General features: G+C 46.0%; 1 protein-coding gene across 1 annotated transcript; it reads left to right on the top strand.

The window, feature by feature from the left end:
* Positions 1–53: 53 nt before the first annotated feature.
* Positions 54–26,973, top strand: LOC135386874 (uncharacterized). The gene is made up of 5 exons (XM_064616391.1): positions 54–149; positions 20,330–20,392; positions 21,975–22,049; positions 25,484–25,537; positions 26,890–26,973. Exons 1-5 carry the CDS (start codon positions 54–56, stop codon positions 26,971–26,973), a joined length of 372 nt encoding a protein of 123 aa, XP_064472461.1.

Raw genomic sequence — 26,973 nt, 5'->3', positions numbered from 1 at the left:
TAACCCCAGACTGATCATAAAGTTTGTTCTGTTTCATTATCGCCCAAGATCCGATGGTACTGGCACGCATGGGTCGCGTTGCCACAGCAACCCTGATATCTTGCAAGAATGAAATCATAGCAAACAACGTCAATTCCTCGATAGTCAAGGTAGGTGCAACCAAAAGCTTCCTTTATGCGAAGTGAGGCAGTCGTCAAAAACGACAGGGCCACTCCACGAACCCGCACTTTTTTATTGGTGGTCAAACTAGTAACCATTACCTACACTGACACCAAACGCCTTGACAAGTGTCATCTTTTGGACGGACTGGACACGCCCTCACATTCCCCATACTCATTCCTGAATTTTTTCCGTGCTGCACACTTGGTTCAACCGCGTCCTCATTTCTTCTTGAAAGTTCGTTGCCACACTTGGTAACGACATGTCGGGCCTCAATTGGTAACGTGCCCATTCACTGACCCAAAGGTAGAAACACTGGCTGAGGGCGCAAGGAATTTAGTGGCATAGTACAGGTTGCTGAAGGATACAGTCTCGAGCGGTCCTCCTTGAAGTTGCACCACATCGTTCATTTTGTGTAGATGTCATACGTAAAATTTCACAATAAATAAGAGAAGTACAACGAACAGCACATTCGCATCTGGTTTCTGTTCCGCGGTGACGTAAGCATGACCTGCTCCACTTTTGCGGGCGTCATGTGAGTACAATAGCGAGATGACGGTTATAAAAAACTATTCTGAGATGCGATGAAACGTAAAGAAATAGTAATGGCGCGAATGGGTGGCTCGATTGCTCGTCAGAGCGAAAATGAGAAAGTAAAGTCATGACTCTGAAAGCGCTGGGTATTGTTAATATGAATTATTATTCGCGCGTTAAATTGTCCGTCTTCGTCTTTTGTCTTCGTGATTGTACGTGTAGAGAAAGAAATAAAGTTTGGCGTATGACGAGCGTGAAGCTCGGGACATTCCTAGCCATCACGAGATAGAGGTTGGACGTGTCCTTGGCTTATCGTTATCTGCAACGAAGGTTATGGGCCCAGATATCACCTCGGCTACCCAAGCAGCACAATGTACTGAAAGTCGAGTGCAATATGGATGGACGGTTAGGTGGAAGGCCTTGAACAGGCTCGTGAAACCAAAGAACGTTGATAAGACACATACCGTCCACCCCTATTGCACCCGACTTTAAGTACATTGTGCTTCTTGGGTACTTAAGCATTAAATAGGTGACCGTCAATCCTAATCACAGAAGATGGCAGAAGGATTACCTACGTCTCACTTCAAAAAATTGGAGGGAAGCAACTACCCTACGTGGAGGTACAAGCTTACAGTCTACCTGAAGGCAAAGGGTCTATGGACCGCAATTGAAGATAACCCCCCGGGAGATGATGCGCAGAGAACAGCTTGGCAGAAGAAGGATCAAGAGGCCCTGAACGCAAAGTACAGACTCTATCCACAAGTCAAGCCTGTTACGTCATCAACCAAGCCACCGCGAAAGGCGTTTGGTTGAAACTGCAGGAAACGAATCGAGGTCGAGTCCTGGAACGGAAGATCACTTTGAAGCGTGAGTTGAACGCCATAAAGTGGAAAAAGGATGCGACTGCTACTCAGTACATGCAACGCGTAGAGGCCATTGGTGAACAATTACGAGCACTGGGTGAGTCTATTGTGGACCCTGAGACAGCGTCAATAACCATTCAGGGATTGCCAAGAACGTACCACGGTGTTGCCCAAGCTTTCGACATATGTGCCATAGCGGATCACACCACCGAAAAAGTTAGGTACGCACTCGTCCAGGGGGAGACACGCCAAAACGGTTATGGCAGCGAGGCAGCGCATGATGCGAGACTTGGCACTGTGAGACGAAATGGTGCCAAGAGGAGTGTACAGTGCTTCAGCTGTGGGAAGTTGAACACATCGCTCGACGTTGTTCAGAAAAATCATCTAGTCAACCGTTCAGCAACAAAGGAGGAAGCGACACGCGACCCAACCGGAGTTCCTTCAGCGGGAAATACAACACAAGGGTTGCTTGAGTCAAGGAGAATCAGCACACAGTGACTAACCACGCATTGAATTCCTTCGCTTTCGAGGTTGAAGAGCACGGCACACACTGTAGCGGATGGAATGGTTGGTCCGTCGACTCCGGGGCTAGCAGCCACATGACAGAGTGTCGGGATATTCTGAAAGTATTTGGGCAAGATCACGAGAAGGTGGTTACAATCGCTGACGGAAAAACCATATGAAGAGATGGCATTGGAAACGTCACGTTCGAGGTAAAAAATGGGCAGGGCAAGAATTTTCTGACTGCGATGGACGACCTGCACGTCCCAGGTATGGCCGATAACTTGCTTTCAGTCTCTAAGCTGACGGAGAATGGGATGGACGTGACATTCAAAGGAGACTGCTATCACGTGTATCGTGGCAAAAATTTCGTTTTCCACGCTGTCAAGGAAGAAGGAATATACAGGTTGCATGCAAAAATAATTCCAGAGAGTCGGCAAGCTCAGCAAGCACGCCTAGACAGTACGGAATCATGGCATCGTCGAATGGGTCACTTAAATGTTCCATGTCTTGTGCAAATGTCACAAAGTGGAATCGTTCGAGAGTAGTATATGATCAGCTCAACTTGCCCGCAACTCACACAGTGGCCTGGACGCCATTAATGAGCAATTAGAGCAATTTGGGACCCCCACAGTAATTAGGATCATTCAGTGAGTCATTACACTAATTGGGGAGCATCTAAGACGTGTCCAAACCACTGTGTGAGTTGTGGACCAGTTGAGCTGCTAAAAAATAAAAAAATAGGTACAAAATAAAATAAAAAGATAGAGTGTAGAGAGGAGTTTAATTGAAGATGAACGACGCCATCTTGAAGAAAGCGGTCCGGAACGGCCGCTGAGCGTCGCTGGGCGACGGAGCACAGAGGTAGGTTGCAAAGCATCGCAGCTATGACCACCAGTTCCGGACATCCTGTGACGTCAGCTGTGACGTCATCATGGCATGTCTGGGCAAGTTAGGACAGCTCTGGACATGCAAGGAGAAAAACACTCGTAATACAGAGGCTGCGAAAGCAAGAGTAAATATGCAAACCATCAATAGCTAACAAGAAAATAGTATCGGTTACACAACAAATGATCCCACCACAACAGGAGCGCAGAACGATGCGACTGTTCTATCCGACAGCCAGGCAGAGAACTGACTCGTAATGGTTTTTTCTCCTGTATATAGCCCCACAGCTGCACCCCCTAGCGGTTACTTTCTCAACTAATCTCACAACAAAATTATTAAGGATCACGCCAGCGCTACTCCCGTTCCCAAGGCAGAAGAAGATAGAAAATGGCGAGGATGCCCGGACAACAGCAACCAGCACCCGACGTGCACTGGCACGAAAATCGCAAACAAAGCGGGAACAAAGTTGGCGAAAGCATTAGTTACACAACAAATCAGATCACCACAGCAGGAGCGCAGACCGATGCGACTGCTCTCCGCGACAGCCAGTGAGAGACTGACTGGGACGCCGCTCCGCGGCCGCTACGCATGCGCGCTCCTAGCGCCCTCTGGGGCGACCACCTCCGAGAGGCTAAGAGAGAAGAGCATTCCTGCGCCCCCTGCTGGCCGTTCTCATTGGTCGTGACGTCATCCTATTGTCTCAGGGCTACCCTGTTTTTTTCCACTAATGCTCCTCTAGAAAATGTCAATCTGCAATGAAGCCACGGTATGACGTCATCATGCACCTGCGTGGCTCAAGGACGCGTGTGCTCTAGACAGGGGACCTATTATTTATTGAATCACTATCCCAAGATTATTTCCTTTATTCTTCTATAACGATTGAATAGGTAACTATTGCAGAAGAGCACCATGCATGAAAGCTGATCATAGGAATTCCAAAGTCTTACTAAATGAGACTTGCAAAAGAACAAAATATCCTAACACATAACTCCATCAACGGCAAATAAGAGGACTAGGCACTCAACAAATCAACACAGAGTACGGGTAACCAGGAGCGCAGAACTCAGGGCAGCACTATCGTCAAGACAACAATGTTCCTTGTCAAAAAAGAAAAAAATACAAAGCGCCAACAAAGGAAAGCATGCATATCGGGGCATGTCAGAACACGTCAGGACAAATTGCACGACTGCTGGGCAACAGAGGAAAACAAACACTTGAACAGAGTGAAAAGACACTCACTATCGTCGGACACGTACACTACATTCCCCCATTGGAAATCCGCTCGTCACAAAATCCACCTGCATCGTCGAACACCATTCACCAGTGACGAACCACACATCCGCACCCCATCAGAGGCAGACAGAACCCCAGCAAAACTAAGCTCTTCCACTGACGGCCAACGCAATTGCTAGGAGCAGAATTGACGTGTCAAGACCCGCCAGTGTCCAAGAGAGAAGTGAATCCTTGCTCCCCCTGCAGGCCGTTCTCATTGGTCGTGACGTCACCCTATTATCTCACGGCTACACTGTTTTTTTCCACTAATGCTCCTCTAGACAAGGTCAACCTGAAACAATAGTGTTGCGGTATGACGTCATCATGCAGGTGCGTGGCTCAACGACGCTTACGCTGTAGACAGGGGACCTGTTATTTATTGAATCACTATCCCTAGATTATTTCCTTTATTCTACTATAATGATTGCATAGCGAACTATTGCAGAAAAACACCATAGACAAGTGGAGATTGTAGCATTTCATTCCCAAAGTTTTACTGTACAGGGGAAAAGATGCTTCAGCAAGACATGTCCATCCCAGCCAAGAGCCATGCACGTAACTGAATAATGACGCTTTGTTCCTCCTGAATAAAGTCACACACCTGTCCCCCTCGCGGTTACTCTCTGAACTAAATGAATCGCAAAATTATTAAGAATAGCTCTACTCCCATTCAAGGCAGCACTATCGTCATCGTCAAGAATATTCCTTGTACAAAAAGAAAAAAACTACATGTAGAAGGAAAGCATGTCAGAACAGGCCCACGCATGTCAGCGCATGTTTGTCAGACAACAAGGGGGAAAAAAGCGAAAAGAAACAAAGAAGAAAAACAGTATCAAATTATTTCTAAGCACATGCACTCCTCTTATTCAAAAACAGTGCTCATCATAAATCCGTCCAGGGCAATACACACCATTTTTTATTGCTACACTTTTTTCCAGTAACGGTCAATGCATTGCTACAGACTGCGTGACGTCATCACATCCTGTCTGAAGAAGAAGACAGCGGCAAGCACTCCTATTATTTATTGAATCGCAAGATTATTTCCTTTGTCCTACTCTTAATGACATTCCTTCTCTCATTAAAATTCAACAAAAAAGCACCCTGCATATTAACGATTTTGACCCCAAAGTCATGACTCTTATTAGAATTAGAATTACATTAGAATTACAGTAAATTACATTAGAATTACAGTAAACTACCACTGCTCTTTTAAAATAATAAGTGAGACCACTCAACATCACCTCCAGGCTTATGTAATACATGACCCTTTCTATGCTCATGCATTCGTTGTCTGAGGCTACACCTGAGAGCAAAAAGGCGCGAAAGCTGGGTGGGCAAAGTTCCATTCGCGCATTGCGTGCAAAAAGGCGCGAAAGCCCGGAGCAAAGTTCCATTCGCGCACGCCAAAGCACAAGACACTGAACGCCTTTAAGGGGACATGATGGCATTCCCACCCTATTAATGATTTTCTACCTTGCATTGCAGTTTAGAAAAACTACTACAAAACTATAATTTTAGGAGCCCATTAAAATTCTACTTTCTATGGAAACTATAATTGCCCTATTACTTGGATCGCTATTAATAAGCGCTCCAATTTTTTCTCTCTTCCCATTTCAGCCTTGTCATGCAGTGAAGCAGACTCACATCCAAAATAATTAATTTACACTGAGGGTGCCGTGCTTCAGGAATTCCTATCCTGCGCTCAGATGCAAGCATTTCTTCACGGATACCTTTCACAGCTGACTTCCTCAACATACCGAGCTCCTAACAACATCTAACAAACAATCAGAGAAACCCTCTTCTCAGCTGCACCATGCGACTTTCTTCTGCGTAAAATCGGTGATTTGAGGAAAAGAGCAGCGAAAAATTGCGCGCACTTGTGCTTGTCTTTAAAAAACCTGAAGCATATGCTAATAAACAAAAGACACTCATGTCTGGTATGTGATAGTGCCACACACACAGACGCATTGCCCATGTGTAAAGAAAGCACAGGACAGGGATACACACATTTCCTTAGGAGAGCAGGGAAAAGGCTTAAGACCTCAGGTCACCACACATCGCCATGCGGCTAGCACAACATGACACCAACAAGATACTAGCAGCGGGAAGAACTGCAACACTGCTAAACAAGACCAGACATGCCATGATGACGTCACAAATCAGGAAAAACCACACGCACGCACGCACAGAGGACAATGCATTAAACACATGGAGTGCTCAGGAATAATCGTAGCGTTACCGCATATCGCTACGAAGCTCAACGTCTAACACAAGACGACAGCAACAAGATATTAGCGGAGGGTAAAAATTGCAACACTACTGAACAATGATGGCATTCCCACCATATTAATGATTTTCTACCTTGCATTGCAGTTTAGAAAAACTACTACAAAACTATAATTTTAGGAGCTCATTAAAATTCTACTTTCTATGGAAATTGTAATTGCCCTATTACTTGGATCGCTATTAATGAAGCGCTCCAATTTTTTCTCTCTTCCCATTTCAGCCTTGTCATGCAGTGAAGCAGAGTCACATCCAAAATAATTAATTTACACTGAGGGTGCCGTGCTTCAGGAATTCCTATCCTGCGCTCAGATGCAAGCATTTCTTCACGGATTCCTTTAACAGCTGACTTCCTCAACATACCGAGCTCCTAACAACATCTAACAAACAATCAGAGAAACCCTCTTCTCAGCTGCACCATGCGACTTTCTTCTCCGTAAAATCGGTGGTTTGAGGAAGAGAGCAGCGAAAAATTGCGCGCACTTGTGCTTGACTTAAAAAACTTGAAGCATATGCTAATAAACTAAGAGAAAGACACTCATGTCTGGTATCTGATAGTGCCACATACACAGACGCATTGCCCTTGCGCAAAGAAAGCACAGGACAGGGATGCACAAATTTCCTTAGGTGAGCAGGGAAAAGGCTTAAGACCTCAGGTCACCACACATCGCCACGCGGCTAGCACAACATGACACCAACAAGATACTAGCAGCGGGAAGAACTGCAACACTGCTAAACAAGACCAGACATGCCATGATGACGTCACAAATCAGGAAAAAAGCACATGCACGCACGCACAGAGGACAATGTATTAAACACCCGCAGCGCTCAGGAATGATCGTAGCGTTACCGCACATCGCTACGAAGCTCAACGTCTAACACAAGACGACAGCAACAAGATATTAGCGAAGGGTAAAAATTGCAACATTACCGAACAAGTCCAGTCATGCGACATCGCATACAAAACACTGCTCATCGGGGAAAAGGCCTAAGCCTGCGGCGGATCATCATAGAGCATACACAACTTCATTTTTTCTATTTTGCGTAAACTAAACGCGGTCTGCTTGGAAAACGACGTACACATTTTCTTAGGGAGCAGAGAAATATAGAAATTTCTACTCCGTGCTCAGATACCAGCATTTCTGCTCAAAAACCTGCAAAATTAAGCAGTGCTTACTTCGTCAAGATATCGAACACCCAACAAAATCAAACAAACAATCCCACTTCCACTGATAGAACACTATTCAGCTTTTACGCAGGAGGCTTTCTTCTACATAAAAGTAGAGAAAATAAGAAAAGAGCAGCGAAAAATTAAACGCACTTTTGCTCGCATAACTATAAGAGAAAAACTAAATAAATAAAATACCGACGCACACGCTAATAAACTGTGACGAAGACACCCATTTCTGCTATCAGATAATTATTGCATAATGCTAAATACTCATTTGCATTGTCCCTGCGTGAAGAAAGCACAGGACAGGGATACACAATTTATCTTAAGCGAGCAGGGAGTCACCTCTACTCGAACAGCTTAATACCATAAAGTCTGAATTTTTGCAAAGCAATTAAAGATTGAACAGCGCTACGAACGTGACAGACACAAACTAACAAACAAACAAACAAACACTTCTATTCATTTCTATTGATAAAGGCGTAAACCACACTACAAGAACAAAGCACGCTGCTTCAGGAAAGCGTATCAGATGCATCGCAGCAGGACCGGCTCTCATAAAATAGCCTGCCCAAAACGAAGACTTCACCAGGTTCGGGAGGTAATTCCATTAAAAACGCTCTCGGTCTATCCTACATATAGCAATGCAAGCGCTGCTACCCTTATTTTTTAAACCACTATTCCACGCAATAGTACATAAATGTATCACTCGTGTCACATGAAAAGGCACACACAAAGAACTTACTTGTCAAGCGGGATCCGTGGTTCAGAAAAGCGCGCGCGCCCGCGCGCACATACAGACACACACTCACATTTTCACACTCACAAACACATAAATCCATACTATTCCTCAGGTCAATAATTATCCTACCATCGTCAAAAGATGGCTCACTCTTGTGTGCGATCGCAAAGCGATAGGTCCTCGTTCCGGATGTAATAGGATATCGCCACTCGACCGACGCGAACCAAAAAAGAAAAAAAGGAATGCACGTTCGCTATACCTCCACAAAGAAAACGGTGCCGTGCTTCTACGCAGGGATCACCATACAGGAGTGAATTGTCTTCTTCGTTTACCTTTGATTTTCTTGCACCCATATATTTTGCAAGAATACTATAGAGGCCCAACAGAGCAGTGCACACCCATCAATACGCCTTGGGCTGACCTTACACACCCGAATCCTTTTCTGAATACATTCTGCTGGCGCTGGAATAAAAAGATTTATCGCCAGGGTACAACAATGTCAGCTCTGCTTCCGTTTAAGTGATAAAACAGTGCGCCCGAACCGCGCCCCACGCGAGCCGCACGCGGGCCCGTTCTCGGGACGCGACGCGCGCGATTCCCCGTGCGAGCGCTACGTGGGCCTCGCGGTTTGGACGCGCGCGATCCGTTTCCCCGAGTAGGCGCACTGTTTTATCACTTAAACAGAAGCAGAGCTGACATTGTTGTACCCTGGCGATAAATCTTTTTATTCCAGCGCCAGCACAATGTATTTAGAAGAGGCTTCGGGTGTGTAAGGTCAGCCTAAGGTGTGTTGATGGGGGCGCACTGCTCTGTTGGGTCTCTATAGTATTCTTGCAAAATATATGGGAGCAAGAAAATAAAAGGAAAACGAAGAAGACAATTCACTTCTGTATGATGATCGCCGCGTAGAAGCACGGCACCGTTTTCCTCGTGGAGGTATAGGGAACGTGCATTCCCTTCTTTCTTTTTTGGTTCGCGTCGGTCGAGTGGCGATATCCTATTACAGCCGGAACGAGGACCTTTCGCTTTGCGATCGCATACAAGAGTGAGCCATCTTTTGACGATGGTAGGATAATTATTGACCTGAGGAATAATATGGATTTATGTGGTTGTGAGAATAGACTTTGTGTTTGTGAGTGTGAAAATGTGAGCGTGTGTCTGCGTGTGCGCGCGGGAGCGCGCGTGCTTTTCTGAACCAGGGATCCCGCTTGACAAGTAAGTTCTTTGTGTGTGCCTTTTCATGTGACACGAGTGATACATTTATGTACTATTGCGTGGAATAGTGGTTTAAAAAATGAGGGTAGCAGCGCTTGCACTGCTATACCGCTACTGCTAGACCGAGAGCGCTTTTAATGGAATTGCCTCGCGAATTTGGTGAAGCCTTTGTTTTGGGCAGGCTATTTTATGAGAGCCGGTCCTGTTGCGATGCATTTGATACGCTTTCCTGAAGCAGTGTGCTTTGTTCTTGTAGTGCGGTTTACGCCTTTATCAATAGAAATGAATAGAAGTGTTTGTTTGTTTGTTGTCGGTCGGTCGGTCGGTCGGTCGGTCGGTCGGTCGGTCGGTCGGTCGGTCGGTCGGTCGGTCGGTCGGTCGGTCGGTCGGTCGGTCGGTCGGTCGGTCGGTCGGTCGGTCGGTCGGTCGGTCGGTCGGTCGGTCGGTCGGTCGGTCGGTCGGTCGGTCGGTCGGTCGGTCGGTCGGTCGGTCGGTCGGTCGGTCGGTCGGTCGGTCGGTCGGTCGGTCGGTCGGTCGTCGGTCGGTCGGTCGGTCGGTCGGTCGGTCGGTCGGTCGGTCGGTCGGTCGGTCGGTCGGTCGGTCGGTCGGTCGGTCGGTCGGTCGGTCGGTCGGTCGGTCGGTCGGTCGGTCGGTCGGTCGGTCGGTCGGTCGGTCGGTCGGTCGGTCGGTCGGTCGGTCGGTCGGTCGGTCGGTCGGTCGGTCGGTCGGTCGGTCGGTCGGTCGGTCGGTCGGTCGGTCGGTCGGTCGGTCGGTCGGTCGGTCGGTCGGTCGGTCGGTCGGTCGGTCGGTCGGTCGGTCGGTCGGTCGGTCGGTCGGTCGGTCGGTCGGTCGGTCGGTCGGTCGGTCGGTCGGTCGGTCGGTCGGTCGGTCGGTCGGTCGGTCGGTCGGTCGGTCGGTCGGTCGGTCGGTCGGTCGGTCGGTCGGTCGGTCGGTCGGTCGGTCGGTCGGTCGGTCGGTCGGTCGGTCGGTCGGTCGGTCGGTCGGTCGGTCGGTCGGTCGGTCGGTCGGTCGGTCGGTCGGTCGGTCGGTCGGTCGGTCGGTCGGTCGGTCGGTCGGTCGGTCGGTCGGTCGGTCGGTCGGTCGGTCGGTCGGTCGGTCGGTCGGTCGGTCGGTCGGTCGGTCGGTCGGTCGGTCGGTCGGTCGGTCGGTCGGTCGGTCGGTCGGTCGGTCGGTCGGTCGGTCGGTCGGTCGGTCGGTCGGTCGGTCGGTCGGTCGGTCGGTCGGTCGGTCGGTCGGTCGGTCGGTCGGTCGGTCGGTCGGTCGGTCGGTCGGTCGGTCGGTCGGTCGGTCGGTCGGTCGGTCGGTCGGTCGGTCGGTCGGTCGGTCGGTCGGTCGGTCGGTCGGTCGGTCGGTCGGTCGGTCGGTCGGTCGGTCGGTCGGTCGGTCGGTCGGTCGGTCGGTCGGTCGGTCGGTCGGTCGGTCGGTCGGTCGGTCGGTCGGTCGGTCGGTCGGTCGGTCGGTCGGTCGGTCGGTCGGTCGGTCGGTCGGTCGGTCGGTCGGTCCGTCCGTCCGTCCGTCCGTCCGTCCGTCCGTCCGTCCGTCCGTCCGTCCGTCCGTCCGTCCGTCCGTCCGTCCGTCCGTCCGTCCGTCCGTCCGTCCGTCCGTCCGTCCGTTAGTTAGTTAGTTAGTTAGTTAGTTACCTACCTTCGTAGCGGTGTTCAAGCTTTATTTCCTTTGCAAAAATTCAGACTTTATGGTATTAAGCTGTTCGAGTAGAAGTGACTTTCCCTGCTGGCTTAAGATAAATTGTGTATCCCTGTCCTGTGCTTTCTTCACGCAGGGACAATGCAAATGAGTATTTAGCATTATGCAATAATTATCTGATAGCAGAAATGGGTGTCTTTGTCACAGTTTATTAGCATGTGCGTCGATATTTTATTTATTTTTTTATTTTTTCTCTCTTATAGCTATGCGAGCAAAAGTGCGTGTAATTTTTCGCTGCTCTTTTCTTATTTTCTCTACTTTTATGCAGAAGAAAGCCTCCTGCGTACAAGCTGAATAGTGTTCTATCAGTGGAAGTGGGTTTGTTTGTTTGATTTTGTTGGGTGTTCGATATCTTGACGAAGTAAGCAGTGCTTAATTTTGCAGGTTTTTCAGCAGAAATGCTAGTATCCGAGCACGGAGTAGAAATTTCTATATTTCTCTGCTCCCTAAGAAAATTTGTACGTCGTTTTCCAAGCCGACCGCGTTTAGTTTACACAAAATAGAAAAAATGAAGTTGTGTATGCTCTATGATGATCCGCCGCAGGCTTAGGCCTTTTCCCCGATGAGCAGTGTTTTGTATGCGATGTCGCATGTATGGACTTGTTCAGTAGTGTTGCAATTTTTACCCTTCGCTAATATCTTGTTGCTGTCGCCTTGTGTTAGACGTTGAGCTTCCCCAGTCAACACACATTGTTGGTAGAATGCAGAATTAACGTTGAATATTGCTGAACAATGTAGAACGCAAAATGCGAACATTGATTCCGCGCTGACATTACGTAGTCAATTCAGCATGTCAAATCTTATACGTGAATATAACGTGGATTTGTTGCACACAAATTAACAGTAGATTGTCATACGTGAAAACAGCGTCGATAACTGTAATGGAAAGTCACAGAAGGACAGACGTCGAATATACAACGTTGCTTTTGCGAAAATTTTGCCTTATGCCTTTAGCAAAAAGCATGCTCAAACAATGAATCTGCCGCGCAGGCCGTTCAACAGCGCTTTACCATGGTTGCTTTTGCGTGACTCTGCTACTGTTAACATTGCAAAAGATCGTACAAAGAAATATTAATATGGTAGTAATTCGATACGTCGGAAACCCACAGCTGATGGACAGCCAGTAAGTGCTCACCCAGTAATCCAGACACGGGTATTTTATCAAATTCAGAGCATCTTGAAAACCCTACCTATAATCAAATTCTATTCATTTCAAAGAAAAATAAAAGTTTGGGCGTTTGAGCCCCCTTTTCTCCGCCATCCGCCTTCACCCCATCTTCTTAAGTCTGCCCCCCTGCCAGCTGAGACCCCCACACCACCGTACTACCGCCATGGCGCCCGGCCAGCCGGTCACAGGAGAAATCTGCGCAGAAGGCGTATTTTTCGTCAGGCGCAGAAGAGAGAATCACGTGATGCCCTCGCCCGTTGCGCCGTTGCAGCGGTTAATTTCAAACTGTTCGAGACGCCGCTGGAGGAGGGAGCTGAGGAACATGTCGGCGTCTCGATAGGAGTGCGGTAATTTCCAGCGCGAACAGCTCAAGCACAGGTTGAGTGAGTATCCCTCGTAGGTAACGGATGCACCACATGCGGCCACAGTCTATACACGTAAACGGGCGTGGTGTCTTTGTTTATTAGCGTTCGTTTGAGACTCTATTGTTCTTCCAGTCGATTCAGCCCACCGAGTTCATGAAAATGAAAACGATCCTGGCTATGCTTCTAGGCACATTAGCGTGGTGTGCTACTTTTAGTTTGTGGTCGATTCACTGCAGTTTTCATCTTACATATTCTTTTAGGACTCGGAAAGTGTCTCTTTGAGCAAGCTTGGAATCACTTACCGTATAATGCGCTACAGGTAAGAATGCTGCGTAAATCGGAGAATTCTCTAACGTCGAAATGTCTGTATCATGTCTGTGTCGTTTTTCTCAGTGTTCTTTGACGGCTAAACTTCTACTTCGCCGGTGAGTTCCAGCGATTGGAAAACACGAAGGAACAATGAAATCAGTAGCCGTTCATAAGGCAACAAGGGACCAGAGGCTACAGTTGCGTCGCTAGCAGGAAGGACACGAGCTAATTATACTGGTGAGTAACATCGACGATCCTTCTTATTTACATAAGGTGGTGATATTGTGATCGTGATCTATATAAACGGACGCTCTGTGATTTGCAAACATAAATAACCACAAAGTGGTCTTGACACAGGCATGAACAGCTCATCAGTTGACACTTCACGATTTTTTACAGATGCAACATCCAAGTGCCTACGTGTACAGATAAGCAGAGGTCCAAGCACAACCACAAGCCAATAGTGCAGAAGATAAACACGAGGGCTATAGCAAATTCAAGTCAACGGTTATGCCATATGTGCTTTGGGTAATAAAGTGATTCTATTCCCCACTTTCCTGCGAAATTATTTTTATACCAGACTTGGGATGTCTAAATGAACATTCAAAGTGTTAAGAGGATATACTAAAATAAATGTAAAATTACACTGAACGTGTAATTTTTATCGTCATGGCAGCGTTGGACAAACGTTATAAAGCGCTGTTTATTTTATGCTCTCATGTCGTACAGTCTGGTACGTTGTATTCACATATAGACTGCATTTCATATACGTTAAATTTACGTTGATCGGCACTTGTTAAATTAACATGTTTTCGAGCGGACATTTGACATCATGATTTCACGTTCGCTTTCATCGTCGATTCAACATTCATTTCGTTGATATACAACGTTTTTTCTACGTCAAATTTACAATAGTGTGTTGACTGGGTCGTAGCGATGTGCGGTAACGCTACGATTATTCCTGAGCGCTCCGTGTGTTTAATGCGTTGTCCTCTGTGCGTGCGTGCGTGTGCTTTTTTCCTGATTTGTGACTTCATCATGGCATGTCTGGTCTTGTTCAGCAGTGTTGCAGTTCTTCCCGCTGCTAGTACCTTGTTGGTGTCATGTTGTGCTAGCCGCGTGGTGATGTGTGGTGACCTGAGGTCTTAAGCCTTTTCCCTGCTCACCTAAGGAAATTTGTGTATCCCTGTCCTGTACTTTCTTTGCGCAAGGGCAATGCGTCTGTGTATGTGGCACTATCAGATACGAGACATGAGTGTCTTTCTCTTAGTTTATTACCATATGCTTCAAGTTTTTTAAGTCAAGCACAAGTGCGCGCAATTTTTCGCTCCTCTCTTCCTCAAATCACCGATTTTACGCAGAAGAAAGTCGCATGGTGCAGCTGAGAAGAGGGTTTCTCTGATTGTTTGTTAGATGTTGTTAGGAGCTCGGTATGTTGAGGAAGTCAGCTGTTAAAGGTATCCGTGAAGAAATGCTTGCATGTGAGCGCAGGATAGGAATTCCTGAAGCACAGCACCCTCAGTGTACTCAGTGTAAATTAATTATTTTGGATGTGAGTCTGCTTCACTGCATGACAAGGCTGAAATGGGAAGAGAGAAAAAAATTGGAGCGCTTCATTAATAGCGATTCAAGTAATAGGGCAATTATAGTTTCCATAGAAAGTTGAATTTTAATGGGCTCCTAAAATTATAGTTTTGTAGTAGTTTTTCTAAACTGGAATGCAAGGTAGAAAATCATTAATATGGTGGGAATGCCATCATGTTCCCGTAAAGGCGTTCTGTCTTGTGCTTTGGCGTGCGCGAATGGAACTTTGCTGCCCGGCTTTCGCGCCTTTTAGCTCGCAGGTGTAGCCTCAGACAACGAATGTATGAGCATAGAAAGGGTCATGTATTACATAAGCCTGGAGGTGATGTTGAGTGGTCTCACTTATTATTTTAAAAGAGCAGTGGTAGTTTACTGTAATTCTAATGACCATGATGATTTGGGGTGAAAATTGTTAATATGTAGGGTGCTTTCTTGTTGAATTTTAATAAGAGGAGTGCGTGTGCTTAGAAATAGTTTGATACTGGTTTTCTTCTTTGTTTCTTTTCGCTTTTTCCCCCTTGTTGCCTGACAAACATGCGCTGACATGCCTGGGCCTGTTCTGACATGCTTTCCTTCTACATGTAGATTTTTCCTTTTTGTACAAGGAATATTCTTGACGATGACGATAGTGCTCCCTTGAATGGGAGTTGAGCTATTCTTAATAATTTTGCGATTCATTTAGTTCAGAGAGTAACCGTGAGGGGGGCAGGTGTGTGACTTTATTCAGGAGGAACAAAGCGTCATTATTCAGTTAGCTGCATGGCTCTCAGCTGGGATGGACATGTCTTGCTGCACCATCATTTTGTTTTTTCCTGTACAGTAAGACTTTGGGAATGAAACGCTACAATCTCCTCTCATGTATGGTGCTCTTCTGCAATAGTTCCCTATGCAAACATTATAGTAGAATAAAGGAAATAATCTAGGGATAGTGATTCAATAAATAACAGGTCTCCTGTCTAGAGCGTACGCGTCCTTGAGCCACGCAGGTGCATGATGACGTCATACCGCGACACTGTTGTTTCAGGTGGACCTCGTCCAAAGGAACATCAGTGGAAAAAACAGAGTAGCCCTGAGACAATAGGTTGACGTCACGACCAATGAGAACGGCCAGCAGGGGGGAATGCTCTTCTCTCTTAGCCTCTCAGAGGTGGTCGCCGCAGAGGGCGCTAAGAGCGCGCGTGCATGCGTAGCGGCCGCGGAGCGGCGTCCCAGTCGGTTTCTCGCTGGCTCTCGCAAGGAGCAGATGTGCACTCGGTTGCTCCGCAGTCCCCGCGCTCGCTCAGTTTCTGACTGGCTGTCAGATGGAGCAGTCGCATCGGTCCGCGCTCCTGTTGTAGTGAGCTGATTTGTTGTGTAACTAATGCTTTTGCCAACTTTGTTCCCGCTTTGTTTGGGATTTTCGTGCCAGTGCACGTCGGGTGCTGGTTGCTGTTGACCGGGCATCCCGGCCATTTTCTATCTTCTTCTGCCTTGGGAACGGGAGTAGCGGTGGTGTGATTCTTAATAATTTTGTTGTGAGATTAGTTGAGAAAGTAACCGCTAGGGGGTGCAGCTGCGGGGCTTTATACAGGAGAAAAAAACCATTACGAGTCAGTTCTCTGCCTGGCTGTCGGATAGAGCAGTCGCATCGTTCTGCGCTCCTGTTGTTGTGGGATCATTTGTTGTGTAACTAATTCTATTTTCTTGTTAGCTATTGATGGTTTGCATATTTACTGTTGCTTTCCCAGCCTCTGTATTACGAGTGTTTTTCTCCTTGCATGTCCAGAGCTGTCCTAACCTGCCCAGACATGTCATGATGACGTCACAGCTGATGTCACAGGATGTCCGGAACTGGTGCCACAGCTGTGAGACTGCCTCTGTGCTCCGTTGCCCAGCGATGGTCAGCGGCCGTTCGGGACCGCTTTCTTCAAGATGGCGACATCTGTCTTCAACTAAACTCCTTCTCTCCACTCTATTTCTATCTTTTTATTTTATTTTCTACCTATTTTTTTATTTTTATCAGCTCAACTAGCCCACAACTCACACAGTGGTCTGGACACGTCCTAGATGCTCCCCAATTAGTGTAATGACTCTCTGAATTATCCTAATTACTGTGGGAGGTCCCAAATTGCTCTAATTGCTCATTAATGGCGTCCAGGCCACTGTGTGAGTTGTGGGCAAGTTAGGCTGATCATATGCTACTTTCGAGGTATCCCGAACTTGAAATCAATGCAACTGGAGTGTAAGGAATGCTCTATGGGAAAGCACACAAGGAGTTCCTTTAAGACATCGGATCATCGACCGGCGACTGGACTATTGGAACTGATACATGTTGACGTATGTGGTCCGTTTCCAGTAACGTCGCTTAGAGGGAGTCGCTACATGCTTGTGATCGTCGATGACAACAGCCGTCGAGCAGCAACACAATTTTTGAAGTATAAAGGTGAAGCTACAGAGTGTCTAATAGAGTATATTAAAGAAGCTGAAGTTCAAACCGGAAGCATTCTGAAGTGAGTTAGAACAGACAACGGTGCCGAGCTCACAAATCGACAACTCGAAGTCTTCTTCAAGCAAAAGGGGGTCGTCCACGAAAGGATTGTGCCATTCTCGCCAGCACAAAACGGAGTGGCGGAAAGAATGAATCGGACGCTTGTTGAGACAGGAAGAACGCTACTGAAACAAGCTGAGCTGCCCCTGGAATTTTGGGCTGAAGCTATAAACACTGCAGCATATATACGTAACAGGTGTCCAAAAGAATTTATCCGTGGGAGAATAACAGAAGAAATTTACACGGGCAGAGTCCAATCTGTACTATACTTTCGCATTTTCGGTTGCCTGGCTTATGCTTGGATTCCCGAACGCTACCGAACGAAACTGCAACCGCAGGACAAGGAAGCAATTTTTCTGGGGGGTACTGTGAGAACACCAAAAGATGTCGACTGTACGATCCAGTCACAAAAAAAGGTATTCATTAGCAGAGACTTAGTTTCTTGAGGATGACAAGGGATCGACGTTGTTGGAACAACAAGCCCGCTTGGAATGCTACGATTCTGTAAGTTATGTCGCCATCAATACCGTCTATCCGGATGCCAATTCATTAGGATCAGAAGATGGCCAAGCAAGTAGCAGAAGCGGTGAATTCGAAACCGCAGACGACGTCTCAGATGAGGGTACGGTAGACGCATCCGAGTTAATGCAGTCCGAAGACGAAGTCGAGCACCAACCCCAAGATGTACTTCGCAGGTCAGCGAGGATCAGAGCACAGCCTGATCGCCTGCAAGTGGATCCAAATAAGAAAAGCTACTGTCAGAACGTGGAAATTCAGGAACACGTCGTGGAGCCAAGACACATCGGGGCAATGTCCGCCCCTCAAGGAATTCAGTGGGAGAAGGCAATGAAAGAAGAGCTGTCCTCACATGACCAAATGAATACTTGGACACTTATCCCGAAAAATACAGGAATGGAGGTAGTAAAATCGAAATGGGTTTATAGAGTCAAAAGAGGAGTAAGCGGAGAAATCGAAATGTATATGGCTCGTGTGGTTGCTGTAGGAAGCTCACAAGTACACGGAATCGATTATTTCGAAACGTTTTCTCCAGTCGTAAAACTCACCAGTCTACGACTCGCAATTACAAATGAAGAAAGAGTGGTGATGCGCCAATTAGACGTCAGGACAGCATAGCTTCACGGGAAACTAGAAGAGGAACATGAGAGAACTAATATTCTGAGGCTGGAACGACATAGAAGGGACAAATACATACAAAGCCTGAATATGCCTAAGAAATTAACGATGAAAGATGAAAGTCAGTGAAAAGGTTAGCCAGCTGTAGGAGTCGAACCCATACCTTCTGGATTGCCGGTCCAGGGCTCTACCAATTGAGCTAAGCTAACACGCCTTCTCAGCGACTTCCAGGGTGCGTCATCTGAAGGGACAAACCAGCCACTCTCTCTCACTCATCATCCTTTCACTCTTACATTTTTGCTCACTCACACACATCCATACCACGGGATCGACGCAGGCGGCAACTCTTGAACATGAGAGAACTGATGTTCTGAGGCTGGAACGACATAGAAGGGACAAATACATACAAAGACTCAATTTGCCTAAGAAATTAACAATGAAAGATGAAAGTCACTGAAAACGTTAGCCAGCTGTAGGGGTCGAACCCACATCTTCTGGATTGCCGGTCCAGGGCTCTACCAATTGAACTAAGCTAACACGCCTTCTCAGCGACTTCCAGGGTGCGTCATCTGAAGGCAGAAACCAGCCACTCTCTCTCACTCATCATCCTTTCACTCTTACATTTTTGCTCAATCACACACATTCATACCACAGGATCGACGCAGGCGGCAACTGTTGAACATGAGAGAAGCCCTGGACCGGCAATACAGAAGATGTGGGTTCGTAGGAGTTGTTGATGTTGGGAACCAGTCAACGAGCACTGAAGAACGCAATCGACGCCCTTGGGAAGAAAATTGAGTTGAAGGACCTTGGAGAGCCAAAGTGTATCCTAGGAATAGAAGTAAACCAAGAGAAGGAAGATCGAAGTATTTCTATCAGCCAGAAGAAATATATTGGCGAAGTTCTTAAACGTTTCAACATGGACAACTGTAAGACAATTTCGACGCCAATGGAGCACGGTCATGTCAAAGGAAGTGAAGTTTCACAAGAAGAGACCACAAGTCGAGATAATCTGCCCTGCCAGAGCCTCATAGCTAGTCTTATGTACCTCGTGCAAGGAACTCGTCCGGATATTGCATTCGCAGTAAACTACTTAAGCCAGTCTAACAAAGATTTCACGACACAGCACTGGAAGATGGCTAAACGAGTGTTACGTTATTTGCAAGGTACGCGAAATGCTGCAATAACATACACTGCTTGTCAAGAACCTATCATCGGATATTCAGACGCGAGCTGGAACGAGGCTAACTCAGGAAGATGAAGAAGTGCTTATGTTTTCATAATGTCCAAAGGAGCGATTAGTTGGAAGTCAGTGAAACAACCAACGGTAGCACTTGAGCACGACCTGCGAGTCAGAATACGTCGCTCTAACTGATGCCATGAAAGAAGGAAAGCGGCTAGAGATTTTTTTGAAGGAACTTGGTTTCGAAAGTTACGGTGCCAGCGCTATGACCATGAGATCTGACTATCAGTCTGCACTCAAGATGATTGAAAATCCAGTCCAACACCAACGGTCTGAACATATCGGTTGTAGGTAATTTTTTTTTTTTTGTAAAAGACCAATCACCTAAATGGGAAAGTCGCGCAGCTCCAGTAATAATGAGGGTCCAACCTAACCTCTACACTGTGCGACAAAAGAAAACGGCCAAAGATATACCGTAAACCTTAAAAATACCATAACCGATTACATAATTACCTGTCTTATAGGGTCCTCAGAGGGTCCCCAAGCGGGTGAAAAACGTGTCAGGATTTCTCTTCCTCTAAGGAATTCCTACGAATCCGTTTTTGCTTCTTCTTGCAGTATATATGCCCGATTGAGAGTCAGTATTCTTCACGGCTGAATGTAATCACATAATGATTTACACATTTGTTTTTGCCACTGCGTGAAGGAAGCGGCGAGGATATGCGTTGGAATCCGCATATGCTACGCTGTTGCTGAACCATTTCTAAAGGTAAGAGTGCACACGGTTTATGTTAGTGTTTAGCGATTACGTTTGGGACACGAAATCACCCATCACATTCCCAGGATCGCCACCGTAGCATTCTATACCAGGTTCAGGGTCTATCAGCCAAAAGTCACGCCGATAATTTATTGTGCAGAAGTGAGCGAAATGTTCCACCAGAGGTGACGGTCGTTGTAAATTAATCAAAATCCGAGCGAAACTTTGCAACATCTTAGACTCGCATTCAAAGTTCATATAGCTTCAATGGATTTGCGATCTCATCAGAATGAGTGGCCATTAGAGTAGTCAGATATCTGGTTCGAGCCCACCAACGCTCTGCACTAAGATCACTCCTAAAGTTACTCGCCACCGTAGGATGTCGCTCCTGACCGTAAGGCGACTGATTATTCCATTTCACCCTATTACCTCACCAGTACCTTACCACCATTACCTTATTAGCAATAGAGTGGACACTCCCCACTTATCATAATTTCAATAAATTTGTTGTGGTTTCTGGTTCTATTGGACAACAGGAGAATATGATGGATTAATGGCTGACCAATGAAGGCTGGAGTGTGTAGAGTCGGGAACAGCTCAGCTCCTAGAACTGTGGATACCGAGTAGTCGTGCATCTCGGGTTTGTCGCTTTCGACCGTACACCATATGATGACACTGTCTATGACTATCCAGTTTACGACTGGGTGACGAGGATGATCGTAAGAGTGCTGAAAATATTAGGAAAAAAAACTGTTAGGGAAAACGGTCATGAAACATACGGGTACCGAGTGAAAGCTCAAGGTCTTCCGTAAGTTTCTGAAAAAGAAAGAGGTTACTGGACATCAATTCTGGACTGTATGAGTGAACGCAGCATGCGATGACGCTTTTTTTTATGCGTTAGCATTAAGAGCCCCGTTTTGAAGAAAAGCCGGCATCGTAGCTGGGTGACTGTGGTGTCCGTGTACAGAGCGGCAGGTGACGGAGAAGAGCGAATCAGGCCACGTTATGCAAGCTGATTTGCTCTTCTCAGTCACGTGGAAGCGCGGAGCTCGTCAGCTGAAGCTAGAGCCGTCATCAGTTGTGTCTCGTCTCAGTGCGTGTTCAGACGTGTCTCTTGCGTTTCGCGACAGCTGAGTTTGTGTCTAATGTCGTGTTGCAGTTTAAACGGCAAAGTTCTTCAATCGGTCCCTGACCTTCTACTAGTCAAAATGTATAATGTATGATGTATGTACTGCATATGTATATAATGTATAATTTCAAAGTATATAAAAATAAGAAGCAGAAAAGAAGCATGAGAGAAGCAATTAGAAGCAAGACGAACGTCTACTGCTAACGCATTATCATCGTAGAGATCCCGTAGACCTTAAAACCACCCAGTCTTTAGCGTGATCTTGGAATGACCTGATTTTATTTAGCTATCAAGGCGACTATGCGGAAGAACGAGTCTAAATTAAAGGCCAAATTTAGGGGCATACTTTACCGTTTCATTTAAAATATTATCGTTGAAACCGAGAGTTGACTTGATGGTGGGATGACTGTTGACCAGACCTCGTAGTCCTAATCGTAGCGACGTGCTTTTGTGTGTATTCTTCAGAACGTCACGGCCTTCAAAGAGACAGTACTCACTTGCATCGAGCGCATGGCACGAGTGCTTCAAGCCATGGAACCAGTAAGTGGACCGAGTCTTTGTTGCGGCTACCACAGTGCACCCGGAACATGTTTACAAGTGTCTCACCCGTACATTATTATCAACTTCGTGGTCACCATGCTACGTAAATGACTGGCGCCACGTATGCTGGGAAATGCAAATGTCGATGTAATTTACCAAAAAGGAACTCCTTAATTGTTCCTCTTGCCAACTAGACATCTGCGTCACTTCCAACATGTGATGTTCTATTCATTTCACTGGTTCAGCTCAACGGAATAGTTTAGATGAACACCTTAGAGGTTTATTCCATCAGGCGTCATAAGTTGTAAAAAAAAAACATTAGGGTATTGTAGGGCTCCGGTGTAATTTCTGGTGAATGAAACACTCTTCGTTGACACGCTGCCACTCGGAAGCAATACCTGGTTTGTAGGGGCTTTATGGACGCTGAGGAAATGTCGACAAGCTCCCGGTTTGCCGCACCTGACCCAGGGAAAGATCTGGAGTGGGACCACTTCGAAGTGGATTATTGGACAGGAACCACTTGGAATGTGAAACCATTCACTGGCTGGGAGCAGTTAAAAGTGGAACCAGTTTCACGTTGGTCCCCTCTGCTAAATGGACCCGGATCCGACCACTTAGCAGCTCTGGGACCACTGAATACATGACCGAAAGTAATGCGAAGAAAAGCACATACTGTTCAAGTAAATATTGTTTATTCTGCTATGGGCATACACTAAGAATAAAGAAATAATCGATACATCTCTCACCTACTAAGTCGCATGCGCGTAGTCACTCACTGCGTCTAGACTGGGCATATGCCTGTGTTGATTGTGCGATGCCCTCACGAACCACAGGGAGCATGCCCTTTTGTTGATCACCTCACACCTTGTATTTTCTCAGAGAAGATGACACCTCCGTCTGTGCAGGTCGCGACATGCACCCTTTTCGTCTTCACCAAACGATCCTAATATTTATAGTATCTTCTTAACCATGTTTCACAGTTTCCTCTAGCTTCCGAAATAAAGCATATAATCAATAGTAATCGAAGCATCACAGTAAGCACTTATACCTGCTAACATTAGACAAGCATTATGAGCAGTCCGTTTGGCGTTTCATCGTCCGGTTCTTCACCGGACGCCCCTGTCGTCTTGTTAGTGTCAAAACCTCTCAGAGATATCGACAATATGCTTCACATGAATCATTGTCATCACGTTGTCTCAGAAAACGCACTAAAAAACGTAAATACTGCACAGGAGATGCCCGATCTCTGCCACGGTAACCGAAGAGAAAAAGACTTGCTACGACGCGTCCAAGTTCCAAGTGACACTCTCTCTGCTCTCTCTCGCCTTTTGTCCTCCCAAGGCCCGCCGTTGGAATTTGAACTGAAAGTGTCTTTTGACATTTTGCTGGTACTTTTTATGACATTCGCCTTTAGATGAGAATATGAGCACGAATTGAAGTTACAGCATACATTTTATCGAAGACGTAGATGGATAAAAAGCAATTAAATAGATCATAAGTGTGCTAAAATATATGAAAATAATGGATCAAGCAAACCAGAAGGGTATATTGCAAGAGTGGACTCTTCTTCCCGCAACGGATCTGAAAGGGGGAAACTGCCTAGCTCGGAATCTCAAGTGGTTCAATTGATCATTTTGGGAACAGAATGGTACCTGTGAGGCTCTCACTGTAAGTTCTGGAACCATTTGAGGCCATTGTGGTACCACTGGTTTTACCAATGCGGAACCAGCCACCGCACTTAGGAATCCAGCTGGGACTATCCAGATTCAACTGGAACCACTATATTTGCCTGGGGAGAATCACGGGCAAAGTAGCTGCGACGGACCGTTAACGTATTGCTCTGCATGTGCCCACTGATTAGTTCCTGATTTGGTGATGCTGTGTGAAGTTTTAGGTATACGAAGTTCGTATAGTATAATGAATTTTTAATTGATTGCAAACTAAAAATAGAGCCGCGTCTGGTTCAGGGTTGTGTGGTGCTTGGAGCAAGCTTCTAGACAGCTGGGAGCTTATTCTCGAAAGGAAGAGATAAGTGCCGGTAAAGAAAGATAAGGAATAGTTAAAGCTAAAAAAAGAAAGAAAAGGAACCTACGATATAACGGTAAATGCGAGAGAGATGCGTTAGCATGAAGCGCCTTTTCCGGTCTATACTTGACTTCCGGTTGTCCACTTCCGGTGTAACCTGACTTTCAGTTGCCCACTTGCCGGCTATACTTGACTTCCGGTATCCAGTTCCTGTCCCACTCGAATTTCGGTTGTCCACTTCCGGCCTAACCTGACTTTCGTGTTTCTACCTCCGGTATATTCTTGACTTTGATTCTATTCCCACTCGACACTTTGAATATGTAAGTCAATTTATTTAACCTTTAATTAGCATCAGTGACTTTCAATTACCCTTTAACTACCTCTAATTACCGAAAGTAACCGTAGGTTACCTGAGGTAATCATAAATTTAATTTAATCTTTCGCTTAGTTACATATATATTACATCAGTCGCCTTTAAACTGAACTTCCTTGCATTAATTACCCTGACAAGTAATTTAAGTACTCTTACCTCTTACTCTTAAATATCTTCAACTACTTCAATTTCATACCATTTACCTTCATTTAGATTTACCCACTTATCTCCCCTTTACATCTCCACTTATACCTCTGCCTCGGTGAGGCTTCACCATATCACACACACACACGCATACAGCTTTTTCCACTTTAACACTCCTAACGCTATTGCATTAAAAACAATGGCACGGCTGAATATCAGGTATTTAGTTTCCGATGATGCAACCCGTACGAGTTTCGACATCTTAGGTTTTAACTGTTTTAAAGTTGTAGTTACCAGTACAGCTCTCATATTTTAATATATCATGAGTAGAGCGCAGATAATTATGTACTAAAAACTTCCGAAATATGCACTGAAAATCTACTAAATACACAATAAAAATCCTCAACATATTCAGTGTGTTTGTTTTTGTTTTCTTGTATTGCTGTGGCGCCACTTCTTCCGGGGCCCCCAGGGAGAGGCCACTAGTATCAATAAATAACTTCAAGAACTGGAACCTACACCCTCTTCTTGCCGGTTGTAGATGCTTCCAATTACACCATGTTAGCAGGAGGCATGAGAAAGATGCCATCCACCACGAGTGTATGTCTGTGTGAATGTGGGAGTGGCTCGCAACAATTTAAGAGGTAATGCGTTTAGAGGTTGAGCGTGTGTACCAGCGTGGTTTGATAAGTTTAAGTTAGAGTAGTTAGCATGGCGTAATCCGGTAATCTTTATCCGGTCATCAGAGGGTGTGGGTTGGGATCCCACTGCTTATGCATTTTCTTCAACTGCCATCGATGATGTGATGTTCGAACTCACGCTGCTTGATGTTTCCATTAATTTGTGAGACTCTTGGCATTATGACATGTGTTGCATAATCTTCTGTTTCCAGGACAGGTTTGCTGCCTATAACATGAACATCACACGAGTAATGCAGAGTACCAGGGTAAGTCGTCAGTAGTTGCTACGACGCAGTAGAAACGGGCACTTATTCTGGTAACTTAAAATATTAGAGTGAAATGGTACGTATTTCCCCAGAAAATATTACGCACTCCGTTAAACAAATGAAACTTAATTTAGGAGACTTCCACGTTTGTTCAGTAGTGGAAAGAGAATGCCCGCTACGATTTTGGGTAGCGGCTTTACTTTTCTCCGCTATAGCCAGCTTCCATGGAATGGAAAACGTGGGACGCTGCCGATGCATGATTTTTATTTCATTTAGTTGACATCAGGCAGACAATTGCGATCTCACTACGCAGTACTGGCGACTTGAAAACCCACCGCACTCGTCACACAGATCAGGTCATCACGTCTAGAAGCACATGGAATGAGTACACAATTCACGATGTTGCCAGTTTTGAATCGGAAGAAATGGAGCGAATGACTTGGGGTACCGAGCTACAGATTTTAGAACGAAATGTGTTATCCGATACATTTTTTACAAAGTAGTTAAGACTTAACTTGATCAGCAGAAAAAATAACAGGCGACTCACTAATTCGAAGGAATTACGTACAAATCTTTCTACAAGCAGTGGTGTGAAGGCACCGAGTCGTGTGGAGGAAGCTCACCTAAGGCGATTTTCCCACGCTTGCAGAACCGCCGTTTGAATTAGAACGTGCGTGGGATACATAGAGATGAGTTATAAGTGTTGTAAGTAGGGGCGAGCTTGTATAAGTAGACGACATGCCTTCATCGAAAGACGTGAGCAGGAACGCTATGCTTAATTTTCTACCCGCAGTATGACCCGCCTTCTGGTTGCATCAAAGAAAGAACCGATGATCATTCATCTAATGGTAAAGATTGGCTTTACTTCGAAAGTCAACTATGATCATAAGGGATAGCACGGCGGTGGGTCTGTGAATTAATTTCGTCATTTGGAAGGCCGCGCTGTGTGTTGAATTCTGAGCAGACAAAATGAAAGGCTATCGGACATCACACCAATTGGTATTAGGCAGATCAGCAAGATATATGGAAGTGAATCGAGTTTTGTGTTAGATACGAGATAACCGGAACTGATGCCAATTTACCAACGCAAGGATCTTAAATGTACGTCAGGAAGTATCCGACCGCCATTGCTAAAATTGCTGCGCGGTCGAAAAAATGGTCAATGTGGCGCAAAGATGCTAAATGTGACAACCTTCCTTGACTCCGCATTAAAAAAAAATGATATTTGAATGATTATTAACTAGCCATGTTTTCAACCGCACAGAAAGTCACAAATTTAGCGAACGCAACAGAAATTTCGAATGACTGCCAATGAACTTCACTATGCCATCATCTTTTTTTTTCTTTTTCAGAGATGCGGCTATAACCATATCCCCATGGATGTAAAGTACGTCCTGCACGGACTGCGGTACCTGCACAGCTTTGTGCTGGGATAA

This window comes from Ornithodoros turicata, chromosome 1 (genome assembly GCF_037126465.1).
Source record: "Ornithodoros turicata isolate Travis chromosome 1, ASM3712646v1, whole genome shotgun sequence".
Classification (NCBI taxonomy): Eukaryota; Metazoa; Arthropoda; class Arachnida; order Ixodida; family Argasidae; genus Ornithodoros; species Ornithodoros turicata.
The sequence above is the reverse complement of the archived record's forward strand: the minus strand, read 5'-3'. Positions and strand labels throughout refer to the sequence as shown.